Below are 17,316 nucleotides of genomic sequence, written 5' to 3' on the forward strand. Positions count from 1 at the left end.
ATGTACATTAACTGAATTCCCACTTTGTGGCAGGCCCTGAGCTAGGCTCTGGGAGCCTAGACCAGTGAGGAAGGGCAGAGAGAAAGAGAAGTAAATGAGCACAATATAGGGACACAACAGGTGCCTCATAGAGAAAAATGCTTCTTGGAGAAGTGACGTCTGAGCTGGGTCTTACGAGTCAGTGACGCGGGGAGAAGGACAGCAGAGGCAAAGTCTCTGTGGCGCGAGAGTGCATGAGGGCCCAGAAGACTGGCATGTGTGTTACTAGGACCGAGTTCCACTGCGGAGGGCGTCATGCCGGCAGATGGGGATGGAGAGGTGAGGAAGGGCGAGAGCTCAGAGGATTTTGTAGGCGGTGCCATCGGACTTTGGATTCTTCTTAAAGAGTAGAAAGATTCGTTGGGTACTTAATGAGGGGGTCAGCTTGCTCATGTTGGAATTGGAGGAGGATTGCTGCGGCATGGACAGTGAGTGGAAATCAGATGCTAGAGACTGAAGTTTGGAGAGGGGCTGAGCTCAGCTCACGTAAGAGGCTGCAGACCGAGCTTTGCTTTGCTGGTCTGGGGTTTCTTCCAAGATCTTCTTTCCCGTCACTCTTCTTCATGGCACGTGAGCGTCTCGCAGCCTTGCGGCTCACTCTGCTCTGTGCTTTCTGACCCCCGTGCCTTTGTCTCTTCCCCCAGTGCCCATGTATGTCCGTGCAAGCCCGGCTCATCTAGGAGGGACCGTCTCAGGCTGCCTTTTCTAGGAAGCCTGTTTTGATCCCCCAGTGAGAAGCTCTCCTGCTTTATTCTGTCACTTAACATGTTCTGCCTTTTTTTAACATGTCAGGACTCGACAGCAAATTCTCTGGGGGCAGTTGGGGAGTGTTCCATGTTGATTTATTTTACTTTATTATTTTAGTAATAATTTTACTTTATTATTATTATTATTTTTTAAAGGTTTTATTTATTTATTTGACAGAGAGAGAGAGAGAGCTCACAAGTAGGCAGAGAGGCAGGCGGGTGGGGGGAAGCAGGCTCCCCGCGGAGCAGAGAGCCCGATGCGGGGCTCGATCCCAGGACCCTGAGATCATGACCTGAGCCAAAGGCAGAGGCTTAACCTACTGAGCCACCCAGGTGCCCCTTATTATTATTTTTTAATTAATTTTATTTTTTTATTTGTTTAGTTCTTGAGGTTTTTTTTAATTAAATTAAACTTATTTGGGGGTAATTACAGATGCACATGCACTTATAAGAAATAATCTCACCTGTACCCTTTTCCTCCCAGTGCTAACATCTTGCCAAACTCTAGTACAATATCACAATATTGACATTGATAAAGTCAAGATACCCCCCAAGGATCCCTCCTGTTGCCTTTTGTAGCCACACCCACTTCCCTTCCAATCCCATCCCTCCTTAACTCCTGGCAACCAGGAATCTGTCTTCATTTCTTTAATGCTATTGCTATAAGAATGTTATATAAATGGAATCATACAGTATGTAACCTTCTGAGACTGGCTTATTTTTCACTTGACATAATTCTCTGGAAATTTACCCACATTGTCCCACGTGTCAATAGTTCATTCTTTTTCTTTATTCCTTGGTATGGATGTATTGCGATGGGTGATGTCATTCATCCATTGAAGGACACCTGACTTGTTCCTACTTTTTAGCTATTACAGATAAAGCTACTATGAACATTATATACATATAGGTTTTTGTATGATCATAAGTTTTCATTTTAGACTTATGCACCCCAATGTTCATAGCAGCAATGTCCACAATAGCCAAACTGGAAGGAGCCCAGATGCCCTTCAACAGACGAATGGATAAAGAAGATGTGGTCCCTATGTACAATGGAATATTACTCAGCCATCAGAAAGGCTGAATACCCACCATTTGCATCAACATGGACGGGACTGGAGGAGATTATGCTGAGTGAAATAACTCAAACAGAGAAAGAAATTATATGATTTCACTTATTTGTGGAACATAAGGAATAGCATGGAGGACATTAGGAGAAGGAAGGGAAAAAATGAAGGGAGGGAAATCAGAGGGGGAGACAAACCATGAGAGACTATGGACTCTGGGAAACAAACTGAGGGTTTCAGAGGGGAGAGTGGTAGAGGGTTGGGTGAGCCTGGTGATGGGTATTAAGGAGGGCAAAGGTTGCATGGAGCAGTGGGTGTTACACAGTGAATCATGGAACACTACAACAAAAACTAATGATGTACTTTATGGTGACTGACATAACAATAATTTAAAAAAACTGAACATGCAGATAGTAATTTTATTCTTGGAATTTTTCCATGTTGATTTATTTTGAGCTCCCTACCTTGTCCTCCACTGTGGCCTAGCACTTGGGCTAAGTCTTATTTACTGGGCAAATGAATGGACGGTGAATTGGGCAGGGGGCTTCTTCCTCTGAGACAGGAGGTAATGAAGAAAGCTGGGATCTAGAGGCCTGAGGAGGGATGCTGAGAGATTCAGCGGACATTCTTGATGGTTGCAGGAGGCCAGGGGAGGGAATGGTGAGGAGCGCTGGGTCTGGGTTTGAATACCGGCTGTGGTGCTTACGGGCTGTGTGAGAATAAGGGGGGCAGGGTTAGAGGCTCCAGGAGAGCAGAGAGGGACTGGTGGGGGGCATCAGTGGGAACACACAGAGTCTCTAAGATGAAAAAAAGGCAGTGAGCGCGCAGCCAAGGTTAGAGAGTGGGGTCTTATAGGGGCCGGAGCTTTTCCCCTTGGTGTGGGGATCCCAAGTGACCAAAAGTTATTTCCCCAGAGCCTAATGCCGGATGGCCAAACCCACATGGAGGCTCAGTATGCAGAGGAGAGCCCAGGACCCAAGAACTTCCAAGCAAAGCTGAGAGACCCACTGCGGAGGCCCGAAGCCCAGCAGCACCCCAGTAGGCTGGACTGGGCTATAGGGGAATGACAGGGTGGGGACAGCGAATGGGTAATCTTCCTACATTCCCCAGACCCTTCTTGAGAGAACCCCCAGTGGCTGAAGGCGAGTTTATTCCATGGTTTATCCCAGACCTGCTTTTGCTCTGTGTCTAGTTTGGGGGTTGAGTGGGCTCTGTGGGCCTTGTGGGCATGGGGACAAGGGGAGGCGGGCAGGCGGGCAGGCTCAGTGGGGGGGTATAGCTCCTGCTGTAGCCCCATGGCTGGAGCCCCATGGTGGAGCCTCAGGCAGAGGGAGGCTGGCAGGCAGGGGCCAGGCACACAGACGCTGCCCTCCCCTCTCCCGCAGCCTCTCTGGCAGGGTGCCCGGGTGCGGGACAGCGCTGCTGTGCGGGGCTGGGAGTGCTGGCACTGCTGGCTGGTGTGAGCATCAGCTCCTGGCTTCTCGGTCAGTGCGGGGACCCTTCTGTGCTCCAGGGAGGGCCGAAGACCAGGGTCTGGGGGGTCCTTGCGGGAAGAGACAAGCAGCTGTAAAAGGCAGCCAGGACCCGTCTTTCTCCTTTCCCCTGGACTGCCCACAGGGGAGAAGGAGTGGGGGGGGTGGGACCTCAGCAGGAGGGAGTTAGGCTCTGTGTCCAGAAGGCTATAGTCTTGCAGGGGGAAGTGAAGGTACTTGAGTGGATGAGCCAGGGAGGCCCAAGTTGAACAGTCTCTAGAAATCTTTCCCAGTCAGAGAGAGAGAGAGACAGACAGACAGGGAGAGAGAGCTGTGCCTCTTAGTGTGTTAGGTGGGGACGCGCCTGAGGCTGGGTGGTCGAGGGCGAGTCCCCAGCAGCTGCTTTTGTCTCCCTCTGGTGCAGGGGTCTTGTTCTGCCCCTTGGCCCTCTCATGTGGGAATCCCTCCCCTCTCCTAGCCTCTTCTCTGTGACCCTCTCCTGTCCTTGTCCTCCAAAGTGCTCTATCTGCAGCCGGCGACCTCCCAGCCCACTCCCGGGACCCTGCAGGATGAGGAGATCCCTTTGAGCTGCTCCGAGGCCGGCGGTGTGGAAGCCCTGCTCCCCACGCTGCCCAGAACAGGTGGGCCACACCCCCAAGACTACAGACCACCCCCACCTGCCCTGAGCCCCTTCATGGCTCTGGGATCCCCACTTCTGGCCGGGGCAAGGGGACAGAATGAAGTGCCCTGACATCACTGCCGGCAGTGGGGGCTTCTCCTCTGGTGGGGAGGGAGCAATGTGGTCCAGCTTTGAAAATCCATCTCAGATTTGGAGCTTTCAGCACTCCCTGGGGACGGTCTTGAACCCTACCGTGGGCACAGCCAGGAGCCCAGGCTGGGAGGAAGGATGGCAACTTGCCATCTGGGGCAGAGTGAGCCAGGAGGATGGGGAAGGGGGAACAGGTGCATGTGGGGAGCCGGTGTGTAGCCGGAGGGGAACCTTGCTTCACATTGTCCTCTTCCCCCCAAACCTGAGTGGAGGATCAGAAGAGGAGCTGCCCAGGAGGGGGCTGGAATCAGTTACAGAAGTCACGGTTAGCATGGGGCCTGCCTTTTGCTAGTGCTAGTTATGCGACCTTGGGCACATTGCTTCTTGGAACTTCCATTTCCTTCTCTACAAAATGGAGATACCACTATTTGCCACATGAAGTTGTAAGAATAATACGAGCTAATGGGTGAAAGAGCCTAGAACAGAGCCTGAAGAAGGCAGAGGCTCAGCGGGTAACCATCACTAGGATGATCACAAGATTTGAAAGCGGAAGACTGGACGTAGTCCTGGATCCATCACGCGCAGATTCTGTGAACTGGGGCAGGTCCCTTACCCTCCCTGCCTTAGTGGTCCCTCTGCAGCATGGAAGGATGGTCATACTCACCCCCTGGGGGGTTGCCACGACAACAGGTGACAGCACATTTAAAAGCACTTGGTTAAACACCAAACTGGAATGCAGCACTATAAATAGGGGCTCTTTTGTTCTCAGAACTGGCCTGATTCCCCGGGGGACAGGGAGCCCGACACTGGATGACCCAGATGCTGTCATGAGGCCTCTTCAGGTCCCCCCTTGGCCAGGTCCAGCTCCCCCTGCCCAGCCTGTCCCTCCGCCCTGCAGGAGGAAGGATGTGACTTCCATGCCTTGCCTTCAGTATCTTTCAGAATAATCACGGAGGACTTCCTGCTGGAAGCACAGGTGAGAGCGCGGCCAGACTGGCTCCTGGTCTGCCACGAGGGCTGGAGCCCTGCCCTGGGGGTGCGGATCTGCCAGAGCCTGGGGCATCTCAGGTAAGGGGGGGGCAGACTTGGGGCCCGGGCGAGGGTGGAGGGGAAAGGGAGGCGGAGACCTCTATCTGCCTGTCCCGTCAAAGTGCTCAGGAACTGACAAGAGGTCATTTTGGCCGTCTCCTGCCCTCTGGGCATGATGGGACCTCAGCTTGTTTCTCTCCTTTGAGCGTCCCTGCTCTTTAACAAATATGAATCCGAGAAGAGGTCATTGTCAGTCTTGCTCCGTGTACCGCTGGGGACGGCATCTCAGGCACATCTTGGTCGTGATTATTGCCATCTCCGTGCTGCAGCATCAACCAGTTTCCTCCCGTTCTGTTCCTCTTTTCCGCCAAGACTCACTCACCTCAAGGGAGTGAACCTGTCTGACATCAAGCTCAACAGCTCCCAGCGGTTTGCTCAGCTCCCTCCCAGACTGGAGGGCTTCCTGGAGGAAGTGTGGCAGTCCAGGTAGGACCTCTCAGGAGGCTGAGTGGGTCCCTTCTGGTGAAATGTTCAGCAAAAATTTTCCTGTTGTGGGAACCTGGGGGTGAGGATATTGGCTGTGTGAGATGGGACACAGGAGCGTTTCCCAGTCAGAAATCACAAACTCAGTTCACGTGAGTGGAACTGTCAGGGAGCCAGAGCCCTGAGGGTTTGGGATATGAGAGGGATCGGGGCCGCCGGGGCCTGAGATGAGTACGAGAGAGAAGAGGGCTTTGGTCCAGCAGAAATTGAAGTTTTGCTTGGAAGGAGGAGGGAGAGGGGAGAGCAAGAAGGGGTTGGAGAGAGAATAGAGGAAGCCCAGGAGGGGCGTGGGGTGACATGCGCCTTCTTCCTTCGCTCCCTTATCCAACCACACGTTTGTTCTGGGGTTCTTAGTAGGCATAGCTGGATTTCCCATCTACAGATACCAGATTTGTAACTTTGGGCCCTGCCCAAGACCACCCTCAAGGGCCACGACCTCCTGGGGTGATGGGGTGGAGTAGCACGCTGTCCTGGAGAACTGCTAATGAGGAGGGGCCCAGGGCTTGGAGGCAGGCAGGACGCAGATGGGGGCTGCACCAGAGGCCTCCTCTGTCTGCACCTGATGACTGCCCCTGGCCTCCCTCCAAGCCCTTGGGTGGGCCCCTGCCCAGCCTCCTGCTGCCACCTCTGTTTGTAGGAACAGCTGTGCTTCCGGCCAAATCGTTTCCCTCAGATGCTCTGGTGAGTCATATCCAGGCATGTCCAGGACGGTGGCAGTGAGAGGAGGGAGTCTCCCCCTGTCCTTAGTGTGGGTCTGGGGTGGGGTTCCTTACCCACCTGCCCCTCTGCCTACTGGTCCCCTTCTTGTAGACACGGTTCTGCCCCAACAGAGCCCTGACCAAGCCCCTGTCCTGTCCCCCACCAGCCACTGATCTGGGCGGATGATCTGCTTCGCCTCCTGGGACTACTTGCCTTGACTTCTGAAGCTCCCGCCCCCCTTCATCTGGAGAGCCCCAAAGGGATTACTCTTGGCTGCTAACCAGTTAGCACCTTCAGGAGACTAAGGAAGGGGGCAAACTAGAGGCCACATGGGAGACAGTCTGTGGTGCTCCTTTCGTCTGACCCCATGCCCCCAATCATCTATATTTCTCTATATATCTGTGCCTCCATCCATACACCAACATTTCGACCCCTCCCATGGAACAGGCTTTTTATGAGGTGTCGGGGCTCCATGGACAATGTAGGCATGGTCACAGCTCTCAGTGAGCTTGTAGCCTGATGGGGCAGACAGATGTGTAGCTGACACTTGGACCATCCTGTCCCCCAAACTCAGGAGTAATAAATGAGAGCTGTCCGTGCTGGGCCACACTCCGGAGGGTAGGACCATGCTGACACCCACCTGTCTTCTGGCTAACCATCTCCCCTGTGCTTCTCTGTTTGCAGCGTGTGGGGCGAGGCCCCTGGCCTCCCGGATAGTTGGCGGGCAGGCCGTGGCTCCTGGGCGCTGGCCCTGGCAGGCCAGTGTGGCCCTGGGCTCCCGGCACACGTGCGGGGCCTCCGTGGTGGCGCCCCACTGGGTGGTGACGGCCGCTCACTGCGTGCACAGGCAAGTCTCGGGGCCGCGGACCCGGAGGGCGCCTCAGCGGCCTTTTCTGTTTGGCCTGCGGTATGTCCCGTATAACATGTCCATGTCCGTCGGACTGTCTGCCTCCCGCGTCCATTCTGAGGGGCGTGCATGGCGCAGTTCTCCCCGGTCCCTGCCGAGAACAGCTCTGCACGAATAGCGGCGATAACACAAAGATCGCTTCTTTATATTTGCTCAGTTTTGAAGTTTTTCAAAGGCTTTCCCATTCACAGTGCTCTGTGCTTCTTAATGTTTATCACAACTGTAATTAAATCACCTTCCGTGTAATTATTGGCTTAATGTCTTGCTTCCCCTTTAGACGGGAAGCTCCGTGGGGGCTGACACTCTCAGTCTTGTTTACCACTGAGTTTCTGTGTTGATTTTCCCGCTGCCATGTCCCTCTGGCCGAGAACAGTCCTGGCAGATAATAGGTGCTTCATAACTACAGCTTGGAGTGGTGTAGGAATGAATGACGAGTGAATGAGCTCTGTGGACCTCTCCTTCTGGCGGCAGGCGGGGCAGATAGTGTACTCCTCATTTTACAAGGTGGCCACCGAGGCTGGGAGCGATGAAGCGAATTCCCCACAATCGCAGTAGGCGGAGAGACAGGACTCATGGTTTTTCTGACTCGCAGTTAGCATATCACACAAGCCCCTTTGATGTCTGTTATAAAACATGGAGGAGCGTTATTCAGGACAGAGACGGTGGGAGTTGTAGATCTCCCACACTGTCTTACTTCTCTGGCCGGTCTAGAGCATTTATGGAGCACCTACTGCATGCCCAGTATCTTGCCAGCTGCTGCAAGGATACTAGGAGGCGTGGAGCCTGGGTTCTGGGAGCTCCCAGCCTGGTGATGGGGGCAGCCACAAATGGCTTCTCTGGCCAGCTTCCCCCATCTGCCACCTCACTTAGGTCAGCCTTGTGCGCCCTGTCCTTCCCCGGGCTCAGCATGGCTCCCGTGTACAGTTCTAGGGTACCCCGCCTGTCCAGCTGGCGGGTCCATGTGGGGCTGGTCAGCCACAGTGCCATCAGGCCTCACCAGGGGGCTGTGGTGGAGAGGATCGTCCCCCACCCTCTCTACAGCAGCCAGACTCACGACTATGACATCGCCCTCCTGCGGCTCTGGACGCCACTCAACTTCTCAGGTGAGGCGCTGACCTGGCCCGAGCAAGTGCAGGCTGTGGGGAAGGAGGCAGGCCCTGGGGTGGAGGCGGGGCGGGGGGGTGGGTGGGGCCTGAGGGGTGAGCTCATTTCTGAGGTTCCCTCCTAGTGCTGTAGACATTAACACGTTCAGTTCATTGGATGACCACAGTGAACTTGGGCATTACCTGGACCTAAGCATGCAGCAACGTGTGTGGGCTTTCTTGGGGACGAAGGTTCTGGCCCCCCGCATAGCTGGGCTGCAAGAGGGACTTGCCTCAAAGTACCTGGCAGAGCTTCCTCGGTGCTCCATCTCCCCATGCACTGCTCCGCCCCGACCCCAGGCTGGCCCCAGGTCCCAGCCACCATGGGACATGTCCCAGTTACTAAGCTTTATTTTCCCAAATGCCTTTCCTTCCGTCTGACCCTGACAGGTAGATGAGGCAGGTATAAACAGGGAAGGACCATAGGATTTAGTAAGGAAAGTGACTCTACAAGATCTCTCAGCAAACTGTTCCTGAGCCTGGTGTCCTGACTCCGGGGTCCGGCTTCTCTCCGGCAGCGGCTCTCAAACCCCCACCCCTGCCCATAGCACGCACGGGTGCCTGCCTCCTCACCAACAAACACACACATGCACGCACTCGTTCATGCCATCTTCACGCAAGTAATGCTCCCATGCGTACACATTCATACACAAGCACACACGTGCTCCCATGCTCCCATGCGTACACACTCATGCACAGGCGCACACACACACACACTCCCATGCATGCACACTTATGCACAGGCGCACATGTGCACGCACGCTCCGTGCTCCTCCCTCCCATCACCACCTGTAGCCTTGGGTTTCCCAAATCGCGGCTGTTGCTGCACGCCCTTCACAAATATCACCACGCATGTGTACTCCCTGAACTTTGGCTCAGCAGTTAATATTTCTCGGTTGACTCGGGTATATTTGAAAGGGGAGCTTTAAGTTACGACCGAACCAGAGAACCCGTATTATTTGTGGCGAATAGGTAACAACCGTAGAAACACAGAGAGAAAACAAGACAGCGCTGGGGCTCCAGCTCGCTGCCCTCTGCAGACCAGCCGCGCCCAGGCCTGCACTCTCCGTGTTTAGGTGGAGGCTGGCAGGACTGGGGAGCCCCGGAATGGCACTGGAGGGAATCTTTTTCCTGGCTGCTCTTGCAGAGGTGGAAAGAGCCCTGAGAAGGGAATCCTTTCTCCCCATGGGACTCAGTGTTTATTTTATAATCAGCATGTCTGTTTGCTACTTTAGAACAAGTTTGGGCCCAACCCTGTAGGACTTGCCACACACTTTTGGAAACCATGCCCCAAGAGGGATCAAATACCCTAAGGAAAATGCAAAATGAGTCCTCATTAGGAGAAGTTGGGCACAAACGCCCAGAAGGAATTCCCATTTTCCCTCATTCCCCAGGTTAGGTCTGTGCGGGGTGTCCATTGCCCAACCTAGAAGGCACCAGGCACATGGTGGTTTATACATCGTCCTCTGTGTCAGTGGTGACCTCCGTGCCACTGTGGTGCAGTGCATGACCTGCGCAACCTTACAGGAGACCTGGCTGGGGGAGGCGGGGAGCCAGGACTGTTTGAGAGGGAGTGAGAGGACCTGCCAGCCCTGGTTCTTCCCCCAACCTGAGGGTGAGGAGGTGGGGAAAGGAAACTAAGCCCAAGTGGGACCCAGGATCACCTGCTTCTCCACAGACACCGTGGGTGCTGTGTGCCTGCCAGCTGAGAAACAAGATTTTCCAAGGGGATCACAGTGCTGGGTGTCTGGCTGGGGCCATACCAACCCCAGCCACAGTGAGTCAGCTCCCAGGGTCCTGGGTAAAATAGGGGTGGGGGGACCTTCTGGCCAAGGTGAGGCCCCTCTATCTCCACCTCCACCTCCCCCAGCCAAATGGTGGTGCCAACCCCCTTGTTCTCTGGCATCACTGTTGGCGAGACCTAGGACCCCTGTCTCCCTGGCCTGGGTCTTTCTGGAAGAACACTCCCTGAGTATCCCTTGAAGCCAGGTGTTTGACACCCCTGCCCTCCATCCCAGGAGTGCTGTGGCTTCAGTGTTTGGGGGTGTGTGTGTGTGTGAGTTCTACTCCTCTTCACTCTTACGTCTGATGGACCCATGTTTCCTTCCCGGGGTCCGCAGATCCCACCTTGGGCTCCCCTCTATGGGTCTAATGCCTCCAGGGCCCCTAATCACCTTCCCTCTTGTTGTTGTGTCTTCCTGGTCTTGCTTTGTGCCCCGCGGCCTGGCTCTGTGTCCCTCCTTCTCCATGTGTACCTCCTGCAGCCCACAGCTCAGATACACTCCAGGACACGGTGGTGCCCCTGCTCAGCACCGAGCTCTGCAACAGCTCCTGCATGTATAGTGGGGCGCTCACCCCCCGCATGCTGTGTGCTGGCTACGTGGATGGGAGGGCTGATGCGTGCCAGGTACAGCACGGAGGGGGACCGTGGTGGCGTTGGGGGGCACGGGGGGACCTGCGGTGTCTTGACCTCTTCTCCGAGCAGCCTCTCTAGAAGGAGGAGTGCCTAGGCATGTCGAGCGGTGTGCTAAGGATTTACGGAGGGGTGAGGCAGGCGGAAATCCCGTGCTGCAAGCAGCGGGGACCAGGAACAGAGGCACTGTCCCCTCCACCAGGAAGGACTAACTGCCTCTTTCTTTGTGTCTCCATGCTCTCAGGGTGATAGCGGGGGGCCCCTGGTGTGCCTGGACAGGGACACCTGGCACTTGGTGGGGGTGGTCAGCTGGGGCCGTGGCTGTGCGGAGCCCAATCACCCGGGCGTCTACGCCAAGGTTGCTGAGTTCCTGGACTGGATCCATGACATTGTGAGGGTGAGTATGGGGGCAAGGATGGGTGGGTTTGTAAAGGACCCAACCTTTGGAAACTGGGACCCTCACCTCTTAGGCCTGGGCCCTGCTTGGGGCTGGGGAATGGTCCCGAGAGTGGGAGGAGGAAGTGATGCTTGTAACACTGAATCCATTGGATTTTTATGGATTTAAGTGTTCGCTAGGTTAGAGTAGATCTGGCTTTGTAGCTCAGATCTGCCATTTACTGTGTGAGCTTTGGCAAATCGCTAACCTTGGCAAGCTTCAGTTTCCTGGTAATAGCACCATGGCTACCTTGACCGCTCCTGTGATGAGTGAATGAGGCCAGACTATGAGCAGTGGCTACACAGTGCTGGCTCTAGGCCTCCAGCCAGTGGTCTGCGTGTTGTTCATATGCGGGTTTATTCCTGGTATCTATGGTGGTTAGGAGCGCCTGCATTCCCTGCGCTCTGGAGAGAGCGTGGTATTTAGCAGTTTGGGTTCAGCAAGGGATTAATTCTTGTGCAACACCCGGCAAGGCTCTCAACCATCCGTTCGGTGGGAGGGCCAAGCAGGAGAATGTGTACGAAATGGGTTACGTGTATGAAGAACTTTACAAGTGCAGGGCGTGATGAAGAAACGCCTCTTTCTGCAGGGTTGGGCACAGGCACGGGTGGTAGGTAACAAATTTTAGAGTCAACAGGGGACACAGGCACCCACCTCCTCTTTCAGGCCTTTCAGAAAACCGCGAGAAGCAGGTATATTTAGCTGCATTTGATAGAAGTAGAAATCAAGGCTCTCAATGGTCAAGTGATTTACTACAGTGACTGCTACTGGGCTGGTAGGTGGTGGGGCCACGCTGCGGGTCTGGCTCCTTCCTCTGTCAGCCCGGGACTCCCTCCCCCAGTGCTGCACGCAGCCTCATGCTTCCTGGGTCTCTGGCAGGTCCACTAGATGGAGGAGAAGCAGCAGCCTCAGATGCCGAAGGCACGGACCTCCTACCACACAAGACAGTCACCACCTGTGGGCCAGCCTCGCTCATGTAACAGGAGAGCGGGTGGGGCTGGGCTGGGAGATAGGAGGGTTGGGAGGGGGTCGGGAAGGAATGGGAGAGCAAGAGGCTACCGGCAGCAGCTCCGTGCCTGCCCTTCTGCCCCACCCCCCCACCTTGTGCACATCTTTTGAAAGGACGCTCAGGGACGCCCTGCAACCACTCTCTCCATGTGCTCTCCGGTGGGGCCGGTGCCGCCCTAGAGGAGCCCCTGGCTCAAGGCAGGGCCAAGCCCATGGAGTCAAGGACCCTCCCCACTCTGCAGTCTTTCTCACCTACTGCCTGTTCCCTCCTGGCTCTGACTGGCCCTGTGGGGTGGGGGGTGCAGGAGCCCTGTAAGAGTGCTCTGGTTGGCACTGGGATAGGGTGTTGGTTTATAAATGACAGTTCTGTGAACTGGTCCAAGGCGTGTTGTTATTAAAGTGAAATGATGTTTCGTCTAGGTCTGCCTCTCATTCTCAGTCTCTTTCTGTCTCTCTGTCTCTCTCTCACACATACACACTCCCTCTCTCATACTCTTTCTCTCTCTCTCTCTCTCTCACACACACACACACACACACACACACACCCACATGCTAAGATATAGAATTTTAATTTTCCTCCTATACATGTTAAAGCTCTAGAACGGGACTCCTGCTGATCTTTCTAGAATTTCGGCATTCTCTTATTTAATTCTTTACATTTCTTAAGTCCACACCACATGATCTACTGCAGAAAGCCCCAGGTCTCTGGGTGGGCCGCAGCCGCAGGCCTGAGAACCATTAAGTCATTGCTCTCTTAGGAGGGCCTGGCTTCCCAATACCTGTGTCTCCTGAGCTCCGGTCTCAGCACTGGGCCTCCCGTCTTGGGGAGATTTCTTTCTGAGTTTATGCTCAGTTAGCATTTTCCTGGTTCAGCTTCTCCCTGACTCTCTCCCCTCTAGCAATTAAAATACACTTGGCATCTTGTTTCTAAAAACTGCAATGAATTTTTTATGGTGCTTACCCAAGGAAATGCAATGAGCGTTTAGCAATAACACAACTTTTTTTGTGAGTTTATCAGCATTTTTTTTTTCCTGGAGGGTCTGCTCCCTTTCCATGAAGAGCACTAAAACAGAGGGGCCTCAGTTTACTGTGGTTCTGTTACCTGGGAGGAGGTTGCTGGGTCTGCTCTCAAACCCCAGAAGCAGCACGGGGAGGGCCTAGTGGGTGGCAAATTGCCTCACCCTGTGTTCGTGGTCCTCTAGCCGCTTCTCTGAGCTCGAGCGTTTACTCCCTGACTCTGCTAAGCCCCCATCCCAAGAGGCAGCCTCGGGACAGCTGATCACTCTGGGCAGGGAAGAGTTACCAACAAATCCATCAGCGGTGATCTTCTTGGTGTTTCTCATGTCACCCGGAAGCCTTGGCTTATTCAAAGGGAGGTTTTTCTTTATCACAGTCATTGGAGTTGGTTAATAACCAGAAACAGCTGGATATTCCAGTTTATCAACACTGTTCATGTGTATCTCACTTAGATCTCATAATATCTGTGCAGCGAAGATATCATTATCACTGCGGCAACTTTACAGGCAAGAAACTCCATTCCGAAAGATTGGGTATTCACCCAAGACCCGCCACAAGTAGGTGCCAGGGAAGCCTGGGGCTTTTCGCTCTGCCTCCACACCCCTGTTCTGCACGTGGATGAGCGAAAGGTCCAGTGCCGCCCAGAAGTGTGGACTTGGAACGTGCTTTTTTACCTAGTTGAGTCACTTGCCTGCACGGAGGCATTGCCGCCCCTGCTGTTTATAGGTGAGGTAAAGCAGAACCTGGGAAATTAAGGGGCTCCTGCCAGAGACCCTTCTCAGGCAATATTCTTACAGATTTCCAGTTCTCCGTGATTTTCACGGTCTGCCTTAAACCTTACAAATGAGTATTTTCCACAGGAGGACAATAAAGAGAACCCTAATTAGAGAATTTGCTAATAGCAGTTCCCTGTTTCCCGACAGAAGCTGCTAGTGTCTTTTGCCAGGCGACCAGTCGGGACTGTAGACTCTGAGGCGCCACCTGCACTTAGTTGTTTGCACCTGCTGATCTAGCTCTTAGGACGGTGAGGAGCTGTGTCCGTGGGGGCTCGTCCTGCTCCCCTGGGCCAGCTGCCCGAGTGCCAGGATAGAGATGGGGGGCAAGGAAAGGTGGGAAGATTCAGGTCCAGAAGGATTTTAATGGGGGACCAGCTGGGTGCCCAGTTGCATTCAGAGGTAGAGAAGCCGACTGCCTTATTGGAGCAATGAGACGGATTTGCAATAAATTATAGTGGCCAGTCAGGCACAAAGCTACATGGCGAGGCAGTAATTGCTAAGGGAGCTCCAAGGGCCTCTCGTGGAATAAGTCCGGGCATTTCTGTGCAGGAAACCTGCCTCTCTTGTCAAAGGGGTCTGCGTCCCCCCTACCTGAGCAGAGCTGGCAAGCCCCCTGGGACTTCCCCAGCAGGTAGCTCCTGGCTGCCCTGCCCAGGGTCTCCTCCTTCGCTCGTCTACTCCTTCTCCATGCTTTCGGGGTCTGGAGGGTACAGTGCGGGTGCAGGCTCTCTCTCCTTGTTAGCCCTTCTGTGGAGTCCTGCTTTTCCTAGAAAGGTTGCTGTGAACGAAGGGGCAGCCCTGCCATTCCTCGGGAACCTTTCCCAGGCTCTTTCTTACATTTTACTTTTGGAAGTGCTGGGCTCACCCGTAAAACGACAAAGCTGGAAATGCTATAAGTGCTAAAAGCTGGTACAGGAGCTGCCAGGAGCAGATTTCCCTCAGTCCTCCCACTGTTTTTGGTGCTCTGCCCTCTCCTGGCCATGCACTTAGGACCCTCCTGGCTACTCAAGAGAGAGCCCAGTTACACCTGCTACCACTCTTCAGCCTCTCCCAGCCTCCAGCTCCAGATACCCCCCACCTCTCGACTCAGACACATCAAGATGCACTCCTTGGGTGAGCCTCACCCTTGGGACCCTGCTTCCTGCTAACCGACTGGTGTTCAGGGTTGTTAATGGCTGTTTAAGCTGTCTTAAATACCACCACCTCTAGAAGGTTCCTAGTAGCAGATGGGGAGGAACTCCTACTTCTGAGGGCAAGGCTGATCTTTCTTACATATTCCGAGACCTGGACAGTGAGACGTGGAGCAGGCAGTACATCTGTAGACTTATAGCACAGGGCTCCAGAGGCTCTCAGGCAAAGCAGTCCCGGGCAATCTGCTGGAAGGTTTCTGCCTGGAGTTGGTGCTGGAACGGACCAAACTGGGGACTCAGAATGGAGAGAGCAGTCCTGGCTCCAGACGACGCTGATCTCCCGCTCATGTGCCTCTCTCAGAGCAAAATATGGGCTCCAGGAAAGCGGGGGCTTTCACGGGCCTGGGCTTACCTTCCGAGCTTCCTCCCTTCTAATGGATCTTTGGCTGTGGCATCTGATGGAGTAGAGCCCCAGTCTGGGCCTCCAACCCCTTAAGAGTGTGCTGCCCTGAGTAAGGGACTCCACCTCCCTTGAACTTGGTCTCCCACCTGTCCAACAGGGAGCCTGGGCCAGGTGGTCTCCACGGATCTGCCCTCTCAGCTTTAACTCAAACCTCTTTTACCTCTGGAGACACCTGCCCCACCGTGGAGAGAGCACCTCGGGGTGGTGCTGGGCAGATGTGAAGGACCAGGCACGTTCCGGCTCCTCAGGCCCATACCAGGACAGCACTTCCAGTGCTCTCCCTTGAGGCTCGCCCTCAGGGTCCTGATGGGGGTGGGGACCACACCAGGCAAACAAATTTTTTTCCCCATGTCTGTCCAGTGTTTGTATGTATGGGGTCAAGGTTCCAGGATAGGTGGAGGCCCGTGACCTGGCAGTGTTTCAAGTCCTCCCCAGCTCCTTCAGTCCCATGGAGGGAGAATCCTTTCCCACGGCCCCTCAGGGTGACCCTATCTTCCCGGTTTGTCTAAAATGCTCCTGGTTTTAACTCCCAAAGCCCCATGTCCCCAGAAACCGCTGTATGGGCAAACCAGGACAGTGGGTCCTGCCAAGTCCACTGTATTTATGAAAGGCATTCTGTGAAACCTAGTGCCCCTTGGCCCCCTTCAGTCTGTGCCTCCAGTCCTCCTTCAGTCTGACTGGACTTAAAAGAAACCTGCCCTGGTGACCCCAGATTTGGAGGAAGAGAGGTTTCCTGGGAATTCTGGAGGGCTGGACTGTTGTGTAGACGCTGCCTTGGCCCGGCTGCTGGGGCTGCCCCTCCTTCCCTGCGGCCATTCCTCAGATGGTGGCCCGGGCAGCGGCACTTCACCTCGCCAGCCTGGTGCTCTCCTGCAGTCTGGGGAGGCTGGGCAGGTGAGGTAGATCAAGTGCTGCTCCTGGAAGCCATGAATAATAATTTCCCAGTTTCCCCAGGTCTCACTGATTTCTGCTCCCCAGAGCAGATATGGGGCTCAGCGAGCACCATTGGGGGAGGCGAAGGGGGGTGCCGTCGTCCCCCTAGGAGGCCGGTAGGCCTCTTCTCCAGCCTCTGCCATCCGGAGGGGATCAGAGAAGAGCAAAGAAGAGACTGCCAGACTGCTGGAGCCCGCAGGGATTTTGTGGGGTTTGTTTTTCCTCAGCACTGTCTGCAGAGGTGAGGGCATGAATAAAAGAGTGAGGGAAAATTTACTGTTCCCACAGTCGGTGGTGGCCCTGTATTTGCACAGCGGATCCGGGCGAGGAGGGGCTAGAGCAGGTGGGAGCGAGGCTGGGACTCAGGGAGAAAGACTCTTGGCCATCTTTCTGCAAGGACCCTGGGGAGCTGCAGGCCAGGCTGCGAGGGGCTGTCTAGGCCAACTGTCCCATCACCAGGGTCCAGAGGGTCCCTCCCCTCTCCCACCTTCTTGCCTGCATGAACCCATAGCAAGCAGCTTGGGTTCAAGAATCTCTAAACCCAGGGGCACTTGGTGGGCCTGAGGGGTGTGCTGCCCATGAGGACCTCAGAAGAAAGGGTTCCAGGTTGGGTTCATTGTCATTCATGGCCCTGGTAATGACAATCGAGATATGACCTTTATCATGGCCTAGCCCAGTCTGGAGCTGGGTGGGCCTGGGGCTAGGGCTGGGGCTTGGAACCTTTCCA

The 17,316-nt window shown here is 54.7% G+C and overlaps 1 protein-coding gene across 1 annotated transcript; it reads left to right on the forward strand.

Annotated features, from left to right (window-relative positions):
* The first annotated feature begins 294 nt into the window (after positions 1–294).
* On the forward strand, positions 295–16,709 carry LOC111154017 (transmembrane protease, serine 5). Its single transcript, XM_022513364.1, has 13 exons — positions 295–318; positions 2,767–2,890; positions 3,238–3,336; positions 3,843–3,965; positions 5,026–5,161; positions 5,495–5,608; positions 6,303–6,346; positions 7,049–7,211; positions 8,196–8,374; positions 10,092–10,190; positions 10,678–10,820; positions 11,071–11,223; positions 16,602–16,709. Exons 1-13 carry the CDS (start codon positions 295–297, stop codon positions 16,707–16,709), a joined length of 1,509 nt encoding a protein of 502 aa, XP_022369072.1.
* The last annotated feature ends 607 nt before the right edge of the window (positions 16,710–17,316 follow it).

Source organism: Enhydra lutris, unplaced genomic scaffold, assembly GCF_002288905.1.
Source record: "Enhydra lutris kenyoni isolate GAN:26980312 unplaced genomic scaffold, ASM228890v2 scaffoldscaffold34, whole genome shotgun sequence".
Taxonomy (NCBI): Eukaryota; Metazoa; Chordata; class Mammalia; order Carnivora; family Mustelidae; genus Enhydra; species Enhydra lutris.